General features: G+C 38.4%; 1 protein-coding gene across 1 annotated transcript in view; it reads right to left on the bottom strand.

Annotated features, from left to right (window-relative positions):
- LOC101402498 (NXPE family member 3-like) overlaps positions 1 to 15,079 on the bottom strand; it is a 31,670-nt gene extending 16,591 nt beyond the window's left edge. Inside the window, exons 1-2 of the mRNA XM_004442899.3 lie at positions 15,011 to 15,079; positions 1,711 to 2,465 (exon numbers count right to left, since the gene is read on the bottom strand). Of these exons, the coding sequence (XP_004442956.1) occupies positions 1,711 to 2,465; positions 15,011 to 15,079 (824 nt within the window). The remainder of the gene's footprint in view (positions 1 to 1,710; positions 2,466 to 15,010) is intronic.
- Between the last annotated feature and the right edge of the window lie 6,557 nt (positions 15,080 to 21,636).

Below are 21,636 nucleotides of genomic sequence, written 5' to 3' on the forward strand. Positions count from 1 at the left end.
GAATATTTTCTTTACAATTTGTGCCTTTGTTATATCTAAAATAATATTTTACTAACCCAAAATCATAAAGGTGTTATCTGCTATTATCTTCTTTAAGGTTTGCTTTCTCACATTTAGGTCTTTAATCCCTCTGGATTATGTATATACTGTGAGGTTCAGATCTAATTATACTCTTTTCTGTTTATTTACAATCCAATATGTTCCCATTGGTTTGAATGCCTATTATGTTTAGATAAAGTTAGTTATGTTCATGGATCTAGTCTCTTCCATGATTTATGTAACTATGCCTAAACAAATGCTACAATGTCATGTAAAGAGACTTGCCTAAAACTATTTCACATAGAAATTTTGAAATCTAAAGAGATGAAAAAAGGTATACGATGAAAATACTAAGTAAATGAAAGCTGTTATAGCAATATTCATATTGTAAAAATTAGAACTTAAGACAAAAAGCATGAAAGCAAAAGGAATAATTTACCAATAATATAAAACAATCATAAAGTTGAATGTACTTAACAACATAGCCTTGAAATGTATAAAGTGAAAACTGCCTGAAATTACAAAGAGAAATTGTCAAATCTACAAATGCAGTATAATACATTTATGTCTGAAACTAAGAGATTAAGCAGACAAACTATTAGTGAAGATATACGTGTTTGGAATTTAAAAAATAACAAGCTAAATCAAATAGGTTCAGAATTCCATTCTGAAGAAATAGAAAATATGAATTATTTTCAAGGAAACATAGAATATGAACAAAAAATTAGGCATTTGCTGTGTCACAAATAAATTCTCAACAACTTTGAAAGAACCAATGTCATAGAAACCGTATTTCTAGTCATAATGCAAATATGTTAAGAAAAAACAATACAAAGGTAGGCACTCCCTACTCTATATTCAGAAACTAAAAATAATTCCTGAATAACTCATGAGTTAAAGAGGAACTCACTGTAGAAATTATAAAACACGTAAAACTGAATGAAAACGAAGCTCTCATATACAAAAATTTGTAGAACACAGCTCAAGCTATAGTCAGACGGAAATTTATAGTCTTAAAACTATTTTTATTCCACATAAGGAAGATTGAAATAGATGGATTAATTGTTCTGGATCATAAAACTAGAAAAAAGAATGAAATCCTAAAAGAAATAGAAGGAACAAATGTTAAAGATACCAGCAGAAACAAATGAAATAGAATGAGACACCATTTTCCTAGTAATACGGCAGACCCAGGTATTCACACCAACTCGTAACGTTGAGAACGACTAAAAATTCTGGACAAAATATTTTTTAAATCTACTTAAATAATTGAAGATCTAATAAAATAATAAAGAATTTTCAGATGAAAATCTAAGTGAAGACAGGAATTTAGACAAGTGAATGAAGCACTCAAGCCACTTTTGCCCTGAAGTCATTTGCTCTATCTTGAATACCTTATCTCTTATCTTCCCTGGAGAATTCCTATTTTTCCTTTAAACGCCAGATAAATTGTAACCTTCCCTAAATGGATAGCCTGACCCGTTTACTGTAGTATATGTCTGTTTAGAAATATCTGTCAAATAATAGGTGCTCAATAAGCACATGTTGAATGAGAGTATAAATAAATGAGTGATGTAAACTGAGGGAGGGGCATCGGGTCACAGGGACAATATTTAGGAGGAAGGATGTGGCTTGGGTTGGGGCAGACATCCTAGATTATGGGTTTCTTACCATGCCAGCAGGGCCTCATCATGTGGTGTAGTCACTTTCAGGTAACTCCCACTTGAGTGCCCAACCAAAGAGTCGCAGGGCAGGGTAGGCGGTTGAGCACAGAACCAGAGCTCACTCGAATCCACATCTCTGTACTGGCAGGTAGGCCCTTTTGCTCCAGTTGACTGGGGGTCAACATTGCAAATCACAGTCTCTTCAGCTCCCGTGGGTCCTCGGAAATACCCTCTAAAATCAACTGTGGCCCTTTTCTCTCTCCAGATTCTTCGCAGAACCCCAACTGCCTCACTGGAGTGGATCAGCCGCACTTGCACCTGAGCCTGCCCAGCCCAGAGCAGGGGGAAGGACAATAGGTATGTGCCATTCTCCAGATCCTGGACATCCCCAGGGACCCCGGCCTTCAAGTCAGGACCCAGCAGCTGTGCCCGAAACAGATCCCCACCATGGGTCTTGGGCCTGCCCCGGTGGTCTCTGGCCACAAGGATGACCTCCAAGTAGCCTCCCAGGGCATAGCTGGCCTGGGCAGGACCCCTTAGGTGGTAGGTGGAGTTCTGGGGGCTGGTGGAGGCCAAAAGGTCCCCTTCATCTCCTGGGGTTGGAGGCCAGTACAGAAGATGGGTCAGGTTGGCGATTTCCTGGGGGAGAGAGGCCAAGAGGGAGGGAGATTCTGTGGACTTGGAGGCAGATTTAGAGGCAGGGCGGGGTTTTGGGGGCCGAGGGGTGGTGCTGTCAGGCAAGGAGATCTTGAAATAGATGATCTGTGGGTAAAGAAAGAGAAATCTATCAGTGGTTTATGTTTGCTTCACTTTCTTCTGGGAAGGAGATTTCCATTCACCAAAGCTAGTCCCTTCTGCCAGGTAGGACCCAGGAGGCCTGTCCTGGCTGCACCATCAGGCTGTCTGTCACTCATCAGCCTGGTGTCTGAGTCACGACCATATTTATTTGAAAGGAGCACCTCATGTGAAGGTGAAGTTATGTCTCTGGTTTAGCTCACCTCTCTCCTTATCTCAGGCTTATTCCCTCCATTACCATCTTCCCTCCCTTCCACACACACACCCACAGACATATGTGCAGGCCTGTACCCAACCCTCACATCTCTAGCTTTCCTCACCCCTCACAAGTCCTGCTTCCCTCCCAGAACCTGGCATTCTGAGTAAGTGTCCCCTTTTTTCTTCTTATTCCTTCTCTCCACAACTCCACCTCCACTGTCTCCATCCCAGATTTCCAATAGAGAGTCAGGGGTGGGTGATCCCTTTACTCAATGCTACAAGGATTATAGAAGAAGGGGTGAGAACATCTCTTAGGAGCTCCTCTCTAATTGGGCTAAGTTGGCCAGAAGAAGAAATTCAACCACAGAAACCATTGGAAAAATGAGAACCTTTAGAAAGGCACAGACATAGATGCGGATTGGAAAAAGGTATGAGATACGGCAGGTTATTTTCTAGGAAGACATGGGGTTTGCTATGACAAGGAGTGCCCTCCCAGAGCCCAGAGCAATCTGGTCTCACATGCTGAGAAACACAAAGTTACAAATACAGACCAGAGAATGTAAGGATCCAAATACGAAGAGTAGTAGAGAAAGCGCATGTTTTGTGTGATTGTGGTGGTGGATGTGGGAGGGAGTCTTTGCACCTGGCCTGGTTACATTCCAACAAACTCATCATAAATTGAAAATATCGTTGTCAAAAATGCATTTAATATGCCTAACCTACCAGACATAATAGCTTAGCCTAGCCTACCTTAAATGTGCTCAGAACACTTACATTAGCCTACAGTTGGGCAAAATCATCTGACACAAGGCGTATTTTATAATAAAGTATTGAATATCTCATGTAATTTATTGGATACCATACTAAAAGTGAAAAACAGAATGATTGGATGGGTACAGAATGTTGTATCAGTTGTTTACCCTCGGGAGCGTGGTGCGAACTGGGAACTGCGGTTCGATGCCACTGCCCAGCATCATGAGAGAAGATCATACCACATATCTCTAGGCCAGGACAAGATCAAACTTCAAAATTCAAAGTACAGTTTCTCTTGAAAGCATATCACTTTCACGCCATCATAAAGTTGAAAAATTGTAAATCGAAGCATTGTAAGTTGGGGACTGTCTGTAATAGAGTTAGAAGTGTGAGCTTAAGAGTCATCATCTTCTGTTTAGAAGGCTGTTAGTGCAGTTATGTCCAATGTCATGAGGCACAGGGATAACAAACACCCTTTAATTGTCTTCTAAATTGGCTATTTGCTTGCATGTATGTCTCCTCTGCTATACTGTAAACTATTAGAGGGAGTACTGCATTTTCTCAAGATCTGACATAATGGTTTGCAGGGAAGCCTCAGCCACTGGCTTAGGGATGAGAATGTGGCCCCTAGTCAAAAGGCAAGACAGGCCATTAGCATGAGGGTGAGGAGCACAGACAGAGGGAAGGCCTGTTCTGGGGGGCAGAAATAGTAAAAGAGGAGCCCAAATTCACAGGTGATGAGTTAACAAGAATTCTGACTTTGATAACTACATTAAGCTGTATAATGACCCTCCAAGATGTCCTTGTCCTAATCTCCAGACCTTTTGAATATGTTACCTTATATTGCAAACCAGACTTCACAGATGTGATTCAGTTAAAGATCTTGAAATGGGGAGATTATCCTAGATTATCCAGCCCTCAGTGTAATCACAAATGTCCTTATAAGAGGGAGGAAGAGGGAGATTTTACTATAGAAGATAGAAGGTGATGCGATGATAGAAGCATAGGAACAGAGAGAAGAGAGAAAGAATTGAAGAGGCTATGCTGCTGGTTTGGAGACAGAAGAAGGGGCCATATGCCAAAGGATACAAGCTGCCTCTGGAAGTTGGAAAAGGCAAGGAAAGGGATTCTCCCTTGGAAGCTTCAGAAAGAATGCAGCCTTGTGGACCCATTTTAATAACTTCTGACCTCCAGAAGTGTAAGAGAATAAACTATGTTGTTTATGGCACTGTTTGTGATAATTTGTCACAGCAGCTATAGAAAGCTAATACAATTGCTACTCAACTAATGAAGTCCCGAGGAACTGAATGGACTGCCAGCCTACTGAGACTGAAATGGAGTTGTTTTATCACAGAACTCTAGAGCTGGTAATCAGGGACTGTGATCACTCATAAACTAAGGCAATTTAAGATACTAGTAACCAAAGCAACAGAAAGGAAGGTGCAAAAATGCAACCCCAGAAGGAAGGTCACCCCCAAATCATCCCCGTCCCAGTGTTGGCCATGGAGAACAGTGGATAAGAGAGACCCCTTCCAAAAGACAAAACCAAAGCAACTCCTTGGCTGACCAGAGAATTCACTGCATTGCCCAGACCGTGACTTCTTGCAATCCTTGCCCACCAAATGAAGTTTGTGCTCTTGACCTATGACCATGTACATTGATTTTCTTTAATTAAATTAGAGTTTAAACTGTGGTGACTTATTCCCCCTTCACTATTGTATGTTGGGTGTGTTGGTGGAGATTAAATTTATCATGTAAATAAAAATTTCAGGATTATAAGGATATACATCTATTCCTGATAAAGAGTAATCCTGGATTTGAAGCTGAATACAGGATTGAATGGGACCTTTGTCTCATTTGGGGAGGTTGAGAGTTTTCTTAGTTGTACATGAGATAGTTGTTTCATGTTGGGCTATGGCAGCACTTGCAGAGTGTGCTTGAGGCTGCAGTCTCTGTTTTGATTGCTGGAGGAGAAAACACTCACAGGATTGGTTCATCTCTGGGCTGGAGAAGAGCAGGGATCAACATTATAGAGTCTAGTGTCATATCCAGTCCTGTGTGGTTCCTGGGAATGCCTGGCTCACCCAGGCCACTGGAGTCTTGGGGGAAAGTGTACCTGGTAAGGTGTCTGGTCCTGACATGGCCTGTTCACAAGCCCTCACCCTTGGCTGGGAGAATATCAGGGAAACACTAAACTGAGAGATCACAAATCAGAATGGCTTCCTGTCCATACCTTAATAAAGGACAAAAATGTGCATGTGAACATGTCCCATGTTCTCAGGGGCGAAGACTCTTTTTCTTCCTGTCACTTGCAGCTTTGCCCCACACAAATTGTCCTGAAGATTTGAACTGACCAGCAAGAGTGGCCAAGACTTCTGGTTACAGCAAATTTAAACAGATTTGAGAGAGAAAGACCAAGAATATCTGTTCAGTGCACAAAGAATTATTAGACGTGGGAGGTCACATGGATGGTTGTTTTATTATTCTTGATATGCCATATGCGTTTTATATATATTCTCTGGTATGTGTGAAATACTTGATAATAAAAACAAATTAAATTCTCTCAAACCAAAGAGGAATTATAAAAAGAAAAATACAATCTATCTAGATAAAAATGAAAAGAGAAAACTTCAGGAGTAGCGTCTTTATGATGGTGGAGTAGGAAGCCCTGGATCCTCTTTCCTCCCACGAATATACAGATTTAGCAACAATTCAGAGACTAATTCCGTTTGTGAGAAATACAAAAGCTAATTGAAAGGCTTCTATACTCCAGCAGAACACAAAACCAGACTTATCAATGCTGGTAGGGAGATTCAGGACACTCTCTTGCCAGAATCCCTACTCCTATACAGTAACATATGATCAGGAAGAGAACCCCAGCACCCAGCTTCTACTAGGGGAAAGAAAGAGTTGGTCCACTTGTATAGAACCCCAATTGTTCCATGAAGGCTCCCCAGAGGACTGGCTTCTGTCTTGCCAGTCTTGGAATGCTGACAAGACCAGCACAATCTAGCTGCCTGGGAAAGAATAAGGACTACCAGCTTAGGCTAGTAGTCACCACAGCTCCTCCTCCCAGCTCAGCACAGAGCAAGCGGACAAAAAACCCCAGCTCCCAGCTTCTCCCTGGGGAAGGAAAGAGTTGGACAGAGCATAAAATGATCCAACTTTTCTGGGGACTACCTGAGGAACTCACCTCAGTCTCACTTGTCCCAGGGCACTGATGGGACCTGGCATACCCTAGATGTCTGGGGGCTTCAAAGAAAGCAGGCAGGTTGGACTAGCACAAAGTTTTGAGAGGTCCCAGGAATCTCTCTGGGTTAATTGGTATGGATCTTCTCTTGTACAAAGCCAGTCCATGAAGACTGGGAAAAGTGGCTGCTTTGCCTAATGCACAGACACCAATACAGAGAGTCAAGTCAGATGAAGAAACAGGAAAATATGTTTCAAAGGAACAAGATAACCTTCAGAAATGGACTCTAATGAAATGGAGATTTATGACTTACTGACAGATTCAAAATAACCATTATAAATGGTTCTCCTCACCAAGGTAAGGAGAACAATGTATGGACAAAGTGAGAATTTGAACAAAGAGATAGAAAATATTTAAAAGTATCAAACAGAAATCATGGAACTGAATAATATAACTGAACTGAAAAATTCACTAGACGGATTCAACAGTAGACTAGATCAAGCAGAAGAAAGGATTAGCAAACTAAAGACAGTTTATTGGAAGTTATTCAGTCATAGAAGCAAAATGAAAAAGAGTGAAGAAAGCTTGAGAGACTTATCTTATTAAGTTCTCTTATTAAGAGAACACCATCATAGAAACCAATATTCACATTATGGGAGTCCCAGAAAGAGAAAGGAGAAAGAAAGTCTCAGAAGGCTTATTCAAAGAAATAGCAGCTGAAAACTTCCCAAATATGGGAAAGGAAATGGACATCCAGATCCAAGAAGCCCAAAAGAACCTAAACAAGATGAATTCATAGAAACTCACACAAGTACATTACAATCAAATGATCAAAAGTCAAAGATAAAGAGAAAATTTTGAAAATGGCAAGAGAAAAGCAACTTGTCACATAAGTGTCCCCCATAAGATTATCAGTGGATTTCTCAACAGAAACCTTGCAGGCCAGAAGGGAATGGGATATATTCAATGTGCTGAAAAAAAACACTGCCAACCAAGAATACTATACCCAGAAAAACTGTCCTTCAAAAATGAAACAGAGAGAAAGTTTTTCCCAGACAAACAAAAGCTGAGGGAGTTCATCACAATTAGATCTGCCCTACAAGAAATGCTAAAGAAAGTTCTTATATTTGAAATGAAAGGACACTAAACGGCAACACAATAGCATAAGAAAGTATAAAATTCATTGGTAAAAGTAAATATGTAGACAAATATAGAAGAATATAACACTGTAATGGTGGTGGTTAAATCACTTTTAATTCTAGTCTAAAAGTTAAAATACAAACGTAGAAATAATACTATTTCCCTATTTCCTTATTATTAGAAATAACTATAACTAAAAAACATGTTAACCGATCCACATATAAATAGATGTAAATTAAGACAACATTAACATAAAGTGTGTTGGGGGACAAGTAAAAGTGTTTGAGTTTTTTGTATGTGATTCAACTTAAGTTCTTATCAGCTTACAATAGACTGTTATAACTATAAGATATTTCAGGGCCTGCCCTGTGGCTTAGCGGTTAAGTGCGCGTGCTCTGCTGCTGGCAGCCCGGTTCGATCCTGGGCGCACACCGACAAGCACTGCTTCTCCAGCCATGCTGAGGCCGCGTCCCACATACAGCCACTAGAAAGATGTGCAGCTATGACATACAACTATCTACTGGGGCTTTGGGGAAAAAGTAAATAAATAAATAAAATTATAAAAAAAAAAAAGATATTTCATGTAAGCTCCACGCTAACCATAAGAAAAATATCTATAGAAGTTACACAAAAGAAAAACAAAGAAATCAAGGCATATCGATACAAAAAGTCAACAAAACACAAAGGAAGACAACAAGAGAGGAAAAGACAGACAAAAGAACTACAAGACTAATAGAAAACAATTAACAAAATGGCAATAGTAAATCCTTACCAATCAGTAACTAGTTTACATGTAAATGGATTAAACTCCCCAATCAAAAGGCAGAGTTGCTGAATGGATAAAAAAAAAAGACTCAACTATATGTTGTTTACAGGAAACTCATTTTAGATCTAAGGACACACATAGGTTGAAAGTAAAAGGATGGAAAAAGATATTCTATGCAAATACTAACCAAGAGACAGCAGGGGTAGCTATACTTTAATTAGACAAAATAGACTTTAAGTCAAACACTCTCACAAGAGACAAAGAAGGACATTATATAATGATGAAAGAGTCAACTCACCAGGAAGATACAACAATTATAAATATATATGCACCCAATATCAAAGCACCTAAATATATAAAGCAAATATTAACAGATCTGAAGGGAGAAATAGACAGCAATACAATAATTGTGGGTGACTTCAATACCCCACTTGCAATAATGGATAGGACATTCAAACAGAAGATCAACAAGGAAACAGAGGACTTGAAAAACACTATAGACCCAATGGACCTAACAAACACATACAGAACTTTCCACCCAACAGCAGCAGAATACGCATGCTTCTCAAGTGCATGCAGAACATTCTCCAGGGTTGATCACATTAGGCCACAAAACAAGTCATAACAAATTTAATAAAATTGAAGTTATACCAAGTATCTTTTCTAACTACAATGGTATGAAACTAGAAGTGAATAGCAGAAGGAAAACTGGAAAATTCACAAATATGTGGAAATTAAACTACACAAACTTGAACAACCAAGTAGTCAAAGAATAAATCAAAAGGGAAATTAGGAAATATCTTGAGACAAACAAAAATGAAAACACACACACCAAAACTTATGGGATGCAGCAAGGCAGTACTCAGAGAGAAGTTTATATTGATAAATGCCCACATTAAAAAAGAAGAAAGATCTCAAATAAACAACCTAACGTTACACCTCAAGGCAATAGAAAAAGAAGAACAAACTAAGCCCAAAGTTAGCAGAAGGAAATAATAAAGATTAGGGTTGAAATAAATAAAATAGAGAATAGGAAAAAAATCAATAAAACAAAGAGTTGGTTTTTTGACAAGATAAACAGAATCAACAAACTCTTGGCTACACCAATAAAAAAGAGAAAAGACTCAAATAAATAAAATCAGAAATGAAGGAGGAGAATTACAATGGATGCCTCAGAAATAAAAAGGATCATAAGGGACAATTATGAACAATCATATGCCAACAAATTGGATAACCTAGAAGAAATGGATAAATTCCTAGAAACATACAAATTACCAAAAATGAATCAAGGAGAAATAGAGAGCTTGAACAGACCAATACCAAATAAGGAGATTGAATCAATAACCAAAAACATTCCAATAAAGAAAAACCCAGGACCAGAGTACTTCATGGGTGAATTCTACCAAACATTCAGGAAAGAATTAATACCAATTCTTTCAAATAAACTCTTCCAAAAATTAGAAGTCAACCAAGAATACTTTCAAATTACTTTCAAATTTATTTTATAAGGCCAGCACCACCCTGATACCAAGGCCAGACAAAGACACCACAGAAAAGAAAACTACAGGCCAATATCCCTGATAAACATAGATGCAAAAATCCTCAATAAAATACTAGAAAACCAAATTCAACAGCACATTAAAAGGATGATTCACTATGACAAAATAAGATTTATCGCTGGGATGCAAGGATGGTTCAACATACATAAATCAATCAATGTGATACACCACATTAACAGAATGAAATTTAAAAACCACATGATCATCTCAATAGACACAGTGAAAGCATTTGAAAAGTTCAATATCCATTCATTATTTAAACTCTTAATAAAATAGATATGTAGAAAACTCCAAAGACTCAACAAAATAAATGTTAGAACCAATAAACAAATTCAGCAAAGTTGCAGGATACAAAATTAACATACAAAAATCAGTCATGTTTCTATACACAAATAATGAACTATTTGAAAAGGAAGTTAAGAAAACAATCCCATTCACAATAGCAACAAAAATAAGTAAATAAAATCCTTAGGAATAAACTTAACCAAAGAGATGAAAGACTTGTACACTGAAAATTATAAAACGTTAAGGAATTTAAAGAAGACACAGATAAATGGAAAGACTGCCTATGTTTATGGATTGGAAGAATTAAAGTTGTTAAAATGTCCATACTACTCAAAGTGATCTACAGATTCAATGCAATCCTTACTGTTATGAGAGGTTCGGGATTCGATCGGAGACATAAAGAAACTTTCCACTCCAAACAAATGGACTGAAGGTATATTTTATTATATAGAGGATAGTAAAGGCGATAGTCCACAAACAGATCCGAATAGGTCAAATAATAAGAGGGAAAAACACCAGCTCGACTGGAAAGGGAAAACATCCACATGGGCTCAGATAGCAGCAGATCCAAATAGGTCATATAATAAGAGGGAAAAACATCAGATCCATCGGAAAGGGAAACACCAGATCGACTGAAGGGAAATGACACAAATCAACCGGAAAGAGAAACACCAGGTTGACCGAAAAGAGAACACATCACATCAATTACTTCATATCAAATCAATTACTTCACATCAAATCAATTACTCACAATATCCATGCCCCACTGCCGGGAGAGTCCTGTCAATCGACGCGGCTGGGCAAGGATCACACGTCCTGGGCAAGGTGTCCCTTCCACAGGTGGAACTCTCACCGGTCTCAGTCTCCAGCAGTTTATATAAGCAGTTACAGAGTTTACAGAGCAAGCATCCAGTGTTCCCACGCACAAATGGTTATCAGTGGCGTATGTGCATTGAGCCCCTTGGCTAACGTCCCAGCCCAGTAATTGTGTACGTGCATTGTTCTCTTTGGTTATCGTCTTAGCCCGGCACAGATGGCCAGTCCATCCCATGCTATGACGCTCCAAGAGCCTTGAAATGTTACAACTTGCAACTCTCTCCGTGGGAGAAGGGCCAGTTCCCACCACGCAGAAAACAGCTTTTATATTTCTTTTTGTGCTGGTGGCTGTAGGTCAATGGAGCGGCCAAACATGGCTGTACTCATGTCAAGACACTTATCAAAATCCCAAGAGTATTTTTTACAGAAATAGAAAAACAATCCTAAAATTCCTACGGAACCATGAAAGACCCCAAATAGTCAAAGCAGTCTTGAGCAAAAAGAACAAAGCTGGAGGTATCACACTTCTCGATTTCAAAATATATTACAAAGATACAGTAATCAAAATAGTGTGATACTGGCATAAAAACAGACATATAGACCAACAGAATAGAATAGAGAGCCCAAATAAATCCACACATCTATATTCAACTAATATTCGACAAAGGTGCCAAGAACACATAATGGGGAAAGGATAGTTTCTTCAATAAATGGTGTTGGGAAAACTGGACATCCACATGCAGAAGAATGAAATTGGACCCATATCTCACATCATACACACAATCAACTCAAAATGGATTAAAGACTTAAACGTAAGACCTGAAATCTTACTGCTAGAAGAAAACAGGGAAATAGCTACCTGACATTGGTCTGGGTGATGATTTTTTTGGATATGATGCCAAAAGCATAGACAACAAAAACAAAAATAGACTAGTGGGATTGCATCAAACCAAAAAGCTTCTGCACAGCAAAAGAAACAATCAACAGAGTGAAAAGGAAACCTACAGAATGCGGGAAAGATTTGCAAACCATATATCTGATAAGGACTTAGTCTCTAAAATATGTAAAAAACTTCTACAACTCAATAACAACAACAGCAACAAAACTAATAACCCAATTAGAAAATGGGCTAAGGACTTGAACAGACATTTCTCCGAAGAAGACATACAAATGGCCAATAAGTATATGAAAAGATGTTCAATGTCACTAATCATCAGGAAAATACAAACCAAAACCACAGTATCACCTCACACTTGTCAGGATGGCTATTATCAAAAACGAAAAACAAATGTCACAAGGATATGGAGAAATTGGAATCCTTGACCACTGTTGGTGGGAATGAAAAATGGTGCAGCCATTAAGGAAAACAGTGTGGATGTTCCCCCCAAAGTTAAAAATAGAACTACCATATGATCTAGCAATCCCACTTCCGGGTATTTATCCAAAAGAATTGAAATCAGGATCTCAAAGAGATATTACCACTCCCATGATCAATACAGCACTATTCACAATAGCCAAGATGTGGAAATATCCATCAATAGATAAATGGATAAAGAAAATGTGGTAGGTACATACAATGAAATATTATTCTGCCTTAAAAAAAGAAGGAAATTATGCAATATGAGACAACATGGATGAACTTTGAGGACATTATGCTAGTTGAAAGAAGCCAGTAACAGAAAGACAAATATTGCATGATTCCACTTATGTGAAGTATCTAAAATAGTCAAATTTATATAATCAAAGAGTGGAATGGTGTTTGCCAGGGGCTGGGGAGACGGGGAAATGGAGAGTTACTAATCAATGGGCTGTAAAGTTCAGTTAAGCAAAATGAGTAAGTTCTAGAGATCTGCTGTACAACATTGTACCTAAAATACTGTTGTATACTTTAAAAATTAAGCGGGTAGATCTCATGTTAAGTGTTCTTATCACAATAAAATAAAATTTAAAATAATAAATAATTTCTTTTGATCAAAATACACTATTAGAGTGAAAGGCAGGCACAACACAGAGCTGGAGAATATATTTGCAACATACACAACAAATGAAGAGGCTTGTATCCAGAATCTATAAAGAATTTCTACAAATTAAAAAGAAAAAGACAACCCAATATAAAACAGACAGAAGATACTTTAACAGGCATTTCACAATAGAAGAAATTCAAATGACCAATAAATATATGAATAGGTGCTCAACTGAATTATTAAGAAAAGGAATGCAAATTAAAACCACAATGAAATACCTCTACATGTTCAAAGAAAGGCTAAAATTAAAAGACAGACACTACCAACGTTAGTGAGGATGTGGAGCAACTGAATCTCTCCTATTGTGCCAGTGAGAGCGTAAACTGGGAAAACCACTTTGGAAAACTGTTTGGCAGCACGTACCAAGTTTAACATAAACATATCTTAGGACCAAGCAACTTAGCTCGTTGGTATAAACCCCACAGAAAGGTATGCATATGTGCACCAGGAGACATGGATAAGAAGGTTTATAATAGAAATATTTGAAACAGGCAAAAATTGAAAACAACCTAAATGTCCATCATCAGTAGAATGGATAAACAAGTTGTCATATGTTCATACACTGGAGTACTATAATGAAATGAAAATTAACAAATAACAGCTTTATACTACAACATGGATGAATCTCACAGAAATAGTGAATGAAAGAAGATACACATAAAAGAGTACACAGTGTATTATTACATTTCTATAAAATGCAAAATTAGGCAAAAATAAGCTATAATGTTCATAGTTGGAGGAAGAGAGGGTGGTAGTGACAGGGAAAGAGGCATAAGAGGAACTTCTGGGGGTACTGGTAATTTCTATTTCTTGACTGGAGTGATGATTACACAGGTATGTTATCTTTTATTTCATTAATCACTTATGATTTATATATTTATATATATATCATAGTTCAATTTTTTTAAAAGGCTCAAAGTTTTGGCTGCTGCACCAAGAAGTCTCATTCCTTCTCACAGTGAAAGGTTACTCGGGAAATGAAATCAACACTTTCTTTGGACCTGATTGTTAAGCAGTTAGGGTTTCCCTGCCAAACTCCTTCACGCTCTTAGAAAAAAGACCAATTTATTGAACCCGTCTTGCCAGATCAACCACTTAAGAGAAACCAGAAATCAATATTTTCATGTGAAATCTCCTACTGTTTAAATATTAACAACCTATTCAACTGTTTTAAACAGGCCACAGAAAATCTACCTGTAGCTACGTTAAGCCCCAAAACTCCAGTTTTGACCTATAGACAACAGGGAAATGCCTTCTTCTGGAGGTATTCTTAGCTTCATGCCATATGCAACTTCCCAAAAGACACAACAAAGGTCACTCCAGGCGACTGTCCACTCTCTTTCCAGACAGGGATTTTTTTTTCCTGAATCCCTGCCTCTCTTTCTTCTGCTAAAAAGCAGGACTGAACATCATAGACTTTACCTCTTTCTCTTACACTGGGGCAGAAGGGAAAACACGTTTGAAGGGTGAGAGAACTAAGAACAATGGCAATTGCTTTCTTTTCTCCATTGGGATTTCCCTGGGACAATCTCTTCTGGATTTGTGTTTTGAATTCCCTAGTAAACCCCTAACACCCAACCACTCACCCTTCTCCTAAGGATGACGTCCCACCCTACGATTGTTGCTCCTGGAGCCACACAGGGGTGGAGGTAAAGAGATGGAGAGCTTCCCTCAGTCTGCTCTGTCATATTAAGGTAGAAACCAATCCAAACCTGAGGTTGCACACGGAGAGAACAAATGAGCCAGCGATCAGAAGGAGCAGAGGTAAGGGTAGTACTTACCCAAGCCAGAAAAACCAGTGCCACAATCAGATTCTTGTACCCCTTGAATTGCTCCATGAATGGACCCATGGCAGCTTAGATTTTTCTCTGAAATATCCAGCATGAGCCAAGGACCCAGGTAGACCATAAAGCAATAGAAGTTTAACAGACCCTTGCAACAAAACAGAATGTGTTAACTCTGGCAACTTTCCATGAGAGGATGTGGAAATTGCTATGTGGCATATGTACGTGTTCTGCCTGATACTGGATACTCTTCCCGTCCCTCTGTCTCTCAAAATCCACCTTTCTAAGTCCTAGTTTTCCCCCAGAATTCTAGAGTCTCACTTTCTGGCCTTTGGAACCAATGCAGCTTCCCATAAGCAGGCAGATTTCATTCTGGGGTGCCAAGGACATCCCTGGGTCTTTGCACTTAGACTGGCTTACACATCTGAGAAATTACCTCTTTCGCAACTGTTTTAAATAATAATTAACCATATTCAAAAGCCATCAGTGAGAGAACTTCCATTTTGTCATTCACTTGTAAATTTTCATAAAATGTATTTGGTGTTCATTGTAGTTTTTTATTGATATATTGTGACCTAAAATGGGAGGACTTTGACAGGAGAAATTCCCATCATGGGGAGAGAGCATCTACCTGAGAGTTTCAGTGTGAATTATTCCAGAGGATCACGGAGAAGTTATTTAGGTCTGCGAGAGTCAGGGTGGGATTTAGTGTGTGTTGGTGCCCACTGTCCTGAAATATATATGATGAAATAATAATGAGGTAGAATAGCGAGCTAGAATATCAAATCTAAAGAAAAAGAATACAAATACACCAAAACAATGATCAACATCATTATTGTTGATTGTGGTTCAAATTTGATTCTGATACTCTGAATCAGCTGGAGTGAAAAGGGACAGCGCAAATGGTATCAGGATTTCCCACCCCCCAGTCATGCGCTAGGAATTTCACATGATTTTGTCATATCCATATTCTGTCTACACAATTTTTTACTTAAAATTTTTCCCTAAACGTACTCATTGTAAAGATTCAAAGACATTCATTTTGAAGAGAAAAGCAATGATATCTACAAAAGTAAAGGTAAAGGTATCCATTATCTTTATGAAAATTTCACACCTACAGGGAAGTGTAAGAAAACAACAACTAAGTCTTGGTGTGTCCACCATCCAGCTCTATCGAATTGCAGCGGATTGCTATACACACCTCAAATTTGTGTAAAGAAGTAGAATACTTCCTCAATTGCTTTCCTTTCATTCTCTTCCAGATAACCATTATGATGTTTATGATTTCCATAAAACTTTTATATCATTCATAAAAGAAAAAGATAAGAATGAGGCCAGAGTCGACACGACAGTTACCATGACCACCTCAAGGCTGAACTATGGGCATGTCATTGCCAAATAGGGGTCCTCTATTCGTCACAAAGACAAGCCAAGAGTCCAGAGGCAAGGTGGTAAGAGAGAAAGGGTCTTTTATTATTATTACAGCTTGCTAGCAAGGGGGAAGATGGTGGACTAGTGTCCATAAAGAACCATCTTAAAACTACAAACTTTTGAAACAGTTACATAGGGCAAATGGGCTGAAAGGGGGTTTTGGAATGTGACCATCTGGTGTTGTAGTCCTTGAGACACTGGCTCTTGTCACTGGCGATGGATACCAGTGTGGGAGATCAAGATTTGGCCATCCTAAAATATATCTCTTTACCTTGATTGTTTTCTCTGAGGGACATTTGACCTCCCCCACTAACTGCCTAAAGAATTTGACATGGTGGCTCCTTCCTAAAACAGATCTTCTATCATGATGGCTGTAAAGATAATGTAGGATAAATGTTACAACAGGAAAGGCACCAACTAGCCCATCTTATCAGAAGTTCTGTCTCACTGGCCACATTCTCTGGATGGCCCTGCAAGAAGTTGCCAGACAAACATTTACATTTATAAGGGAAATCTCCATTTGTAAAGGTATCTCCCTATCTGTTTTGGGAAGAGGGGGGATGGCCTCATTTCTAGAGACTTATCAATGTGGAAGATGAGGCCTTAAATCTGCATAATAACCTTACTCTTGTTTACTGTGCTTTAGTGGTAATCTCCTGTAACTGGCCCCCCCCACCCCCAACCTCCTCCTTTGTCGTTGGCTGAACATGGTATTTAAGATGAGAATTTCTGCTATTGTGTTGAGAAACGCAGTGTCCCTGCTTTCTCCCATGTATACATGTTATAAAACTTGGTATTATTTTCTCCTGCTAACCTGTCTTGTTAATTATTTGGCCAGCCATAAGAACCTTAAGGAAAAGGGCAGAGGGAGATTCTCCCTCTTCCCCCGACGCCAGCATAGGGGGTCCTTTCTGAAGGTCATTACATTCCTGGGAAAACTTAAAGAACAAAAAGTTACTGTCTTATCACAATAAGGAGGTCTATGTGTAAGCTAAGGCTGAGAAAGTAGCAGAGCATGTGATGGTGTTCAGGGCAAGCTACCCCAGGAAGCACCACTCGGGTATGCGGATTATTTCGAGCTGAAGACAATAAGGACTCAGAGAACTCAGGAAGAATATTTGAGTTTCCCCTCTCAAACTGCCTAAAAAATTTAAAACAAAAGATCTGTTTCAGGAAGGAGTTATTATCATGACTGCTATAAAGATAATGTAGGATAGAGGTTACAGTAGAAAAGGCACCAACAAGCCCATCTTATCGGAAGTTCTGTCTCTCTGGCCACATGCTCTGGATGGCCCTGCGAGGAGTTACCAGACAATCATTTACAAGGGAAGTCTCCATTTGTAAAGGTATCTCCCTCTCTGTATTGAGAAGAGGGGGGATGACCTCATTTCTAGAGACTTATCAATGTGAAAGGTGAGGCCTTAAAACTGCATAATAAACCTTATTCTTGTTTACAGTGCTTTAGTGATAATCTCCTGTAACTGACACCCCCACCCCCAACATCTTCCTTGTCTTTGGTTGGACATGGTATTTAAGACGAAAATTTCTGCTATTGTGTTGAGAAACGCAGGGTCCCTGCTTTCTCCCATGTATACATGTTATTAAACTTGGTATTATTTCCTCCTGCTAACCTGTCTTGTTAATTATTTGGCCAGCCATAAGAACCTTAAGGAAAAGGGCAGAGGGAGATTCTCCCTCTTCCCCCGACAGTTTTGGCGTAGTCGCCAGGAGCCACACTGGCTGGCAAGTTGCCTTCTCTGGCTGGAAGACCTGCCTTCTCCCTGGATACTGCAGATGATGAGATACGGGAACGCCTGACGAAAGCCGGCAAAAGGTAAGACTTCTTATCACGTCAGCCTCCTGGAATCTCTATCTGCGGAATCCAGTGGAGGAAGTGGTGAGAATTTTTTTCTCTTTCTAAATTTAGATTGGCAGGAGAAAATATTTGGGAAACTAGTTTCTTGTGCTTTTAGTGACTCTTGGTTTAAATTTGGTAGAGTACTCTTGATTTTGATCTTGATCCCTTTTCCTCCCAGAGATAGTCTCTGTTTTTCTCTATTGTCTGTGTCTTTTGTCATAAGAAGGAAATACCATAGGGTAGGACGCAGGCATAGGCCCTATAAGCCTGCTGTCCGGGCCGGCCCCACAGACTGGTGAGTTTGCGGGTCTCACCAGACCGGCGTCTACAAACTTTGCTGTGGGTTAATATGCACATGAAGTGAAGGCCATTGCCAAGGGCATCTTGGAAGCCAAAAAGGCCGCAAATTTGGTGGGCACGGGTCGAGCAGTTAAGAGCCATTAGGGCGCTCGCCACTTTCAGAAGACTCCCGTGACAGGATAAGTTGGGTCATGGAACGGGGTAGATGACACAGGTCCCCCGCCAACTGCAAGAAAATGTCCGTGCAACGACGAGGTACTCTGTAAAGCACACAGTCCCCAACCCCGCGGCACCTCCCCCCCAGGTATTATTCTGGCACCAAGAGACCTAAGGCGTGGCTAAAGCTGTCATTGTGCACATAAGAAAAAAAAAACCGAATGAGGTTTTTCCTTCTGTCTTGTTCTGTGTCCTGAGAAAACTTGGCTTTGTGACCAGTGAGAATATTCTACTTGGTCTCCACCATACGGAAGGTGCATTTACTGGGGTGCACCTTGGTGGCCAGTCGAGTAGAGTGGGGTTCCGAACTGTCTCTTTGTCTGGCTGTGCCAAGCTCTCAGGGGAGTTTGTCATAAAGGGCCCAGTCCATAAGGGCTTTTGTCATCTTAACCTTTGTTGCTTGTTAGTGCTGGAAAAATCCCATTCCAGTATCGCCTGCCCTGTGTCACAGATTAGCAGGTCTGTGACTGGAGGCGTCCCACACTATTGTGGGAGACCGGAGACACCGTTTTCACTACACCATCCTTACCGCCTGTGCAACGAAGGTCTTTACTTTCTCTAAATATCTTTGGGAGTGAATTCTGTAGATCATGGGGGCTACATCATCTGCGCCCTCACCAGGGATGCCTCTTGCATCCATGGTAAAGATTTATTCTAAGCGTGGAAAGTTACCTCCGGGTCTTTCCTTAAAAAGGCTTATTGGATTGAGTCACTATTAGAATAAATATACAAATGAAGATCCTACTCATCAATGGCCAGACGATGGATCCTTTAGATTGGAAAAACTTCCAAATTGGGGGGAAAAAAATGTTCTGAGAGCTCTCACATAATTATTTATTTGGTACCTTAAAAAAGGCCAGAAAAAAGAAGGGAAAAATTTGAATAGCCTTAAGACCTCGACTCAGGTTACAATTAAATTGAGAACATGTAAAAGTGTAAGTGTTGATAAGATTATAAAGGTTAGAATGTTTGAGCTAATTTTATATAAAGAGGTTACATTAACTTTGCCTGAGTATGTTTTTAAAATGTCTGACTGGAAATGCTTCCGTTGTCCAAAATTAGAAGACCAAGACCTATTGATAAATATCTTAATGATAACTATGTTTAGAGGTATAAGAGGTGATGAAATTTACATAAAATTTTGTAGGAAAAAAACTGATGTTATTTCTATTACAGAACTGGTTAACAAAAATAGTAATTTAAATGATGGCTAATTTTATCTAATGTCTTATAAAGTCTTATAGGCAATCTAAATAATTATTGGGAATAAGTAACTAAATAGTTGTAAAAAAGATAAATGTTAGATGAACTTTAAACAATAATTATGCGTTATGGTGGTTACAGCTTCCAAACTCTTTTTGGTGACTTAAAACTTTAGAGTTTTGCTAAATTTTATGATAAAAATTCAGTTGAATAGATCATTTCCAAATAACATAAGATATTAGACATTGATTGCTAAATGTACGTTTGTCTACTTTTGGCTTTTCATTACAGAAAAACTAAAAGGTGTTTTGGATCTATTGGTAAACATGTGTTTTATTAAAAAATTGTACTATAAAGTAACATATTTCTAGAAGTTATGAAGTGTTTATAAATTTTCCAAGCCACAAGATACTAATGTAAAAAAAAGTTTATAATTGTTTACTTAGTTTTTACTTACAAATTAAGGTTTATAAAGGTTAAAATTTCTAATTAGTATATGTGATTGAAGCTACTAAATATTAAGAAAAATATGTCTATGTACAGAGAAAATAAGATGTATAAAGAAGGTACAAAGAATGGAAATATTTTGTTTGGTTAAGAAAGATAAATTTGTCCTCAAGTACTAGGAGGGAAAAGAAAGACATGAGACAAATTCTAAATGCAAAAAGGAAGTTATAAAAAGTTTGTAGAAGAAGAATTCTGAAAAAAGAGTTTTTGCATGGTCAAGTTGGCTAAGATTAAAATGAATTTAATTAAGTAAATGAGTTTTAATATCAAAAATAAGCTGGTACAAAATTATAATTTGGTCTTATTTCTATTAAAGGGATAATTTGCTTAAACTTGGTAAAGAGGTTACAAAAGATTTTTCTTTACCTTTGAGTAAGTCTACCTAAAAGACAGAAAAATCTATGTTTTGTTAAAATAATTTCCTGTGTTCAAAAGACTGAGGTCTCTCTATTAAGGCTTTATGGACTGTTAATGCTCTGTTTGCTTTGACTTTTTATATTTTTGACAAGCTCCCCAAAATTCATATCTTAAATAAAGTCTTTTTTTTTACTTTTTTTCTTTGAGAATTTTCAAAGGGCCCTGGAACTTCTCAAAAAAATTTGCTCTCTTCCTATAAGGAGAAAGATACTAAACTTATTAGGCTTATTCAGTATGTTAAATTACATGGAAAACATTGTCAGACAACTGATGATAAGTCTGCTTAGGTACTATTATGTAGGCAAACGTTATTGACATAAGTGTTTTAAAATTATATAACATTACTAAAATTCTGATCTGTCTTTTTTATCAGTCATAATTCTGGTTATTATTGAAGTGTTATATGTCACAAAATTAACCAAATTTCTCTATCAATTGCCATTTTGAGGTCTTGTTGTTTACAGAATTTCTTTGCTCTAATGCTTTTGCAAAATATGTTTCAACTTCAGAGAAATTCATAGAAAGGACTCTGACATTTACACTAGAATACAGGTTTCTGACAAACTTTCTGATCATAAAACTGAACTGGGTAAGAAATTACAGAAATCTGATAGAGAAACTGATAACTTCATAAAGCTGCTAGCAAAGAGATTGGGATCAAGAAGAGATTACACAGGACTGAATGAACTGA

The sequence above is a fragment of the Ceratotherium simum genome, chromosome 26, assembly GCF_057802395.1.
Source record: "Ceratotherium simum simum isolate JZ-2026a chromosome 26, ASM5780239v1, whole genome shotgun sequence".
Taxonomy (NCBI): Eukaryota; Metazoa; Chordata; class Mammalia; order Perissodactyla; family Rhinocerotidae; genus Ceratotherium; species Ceratotherium simum.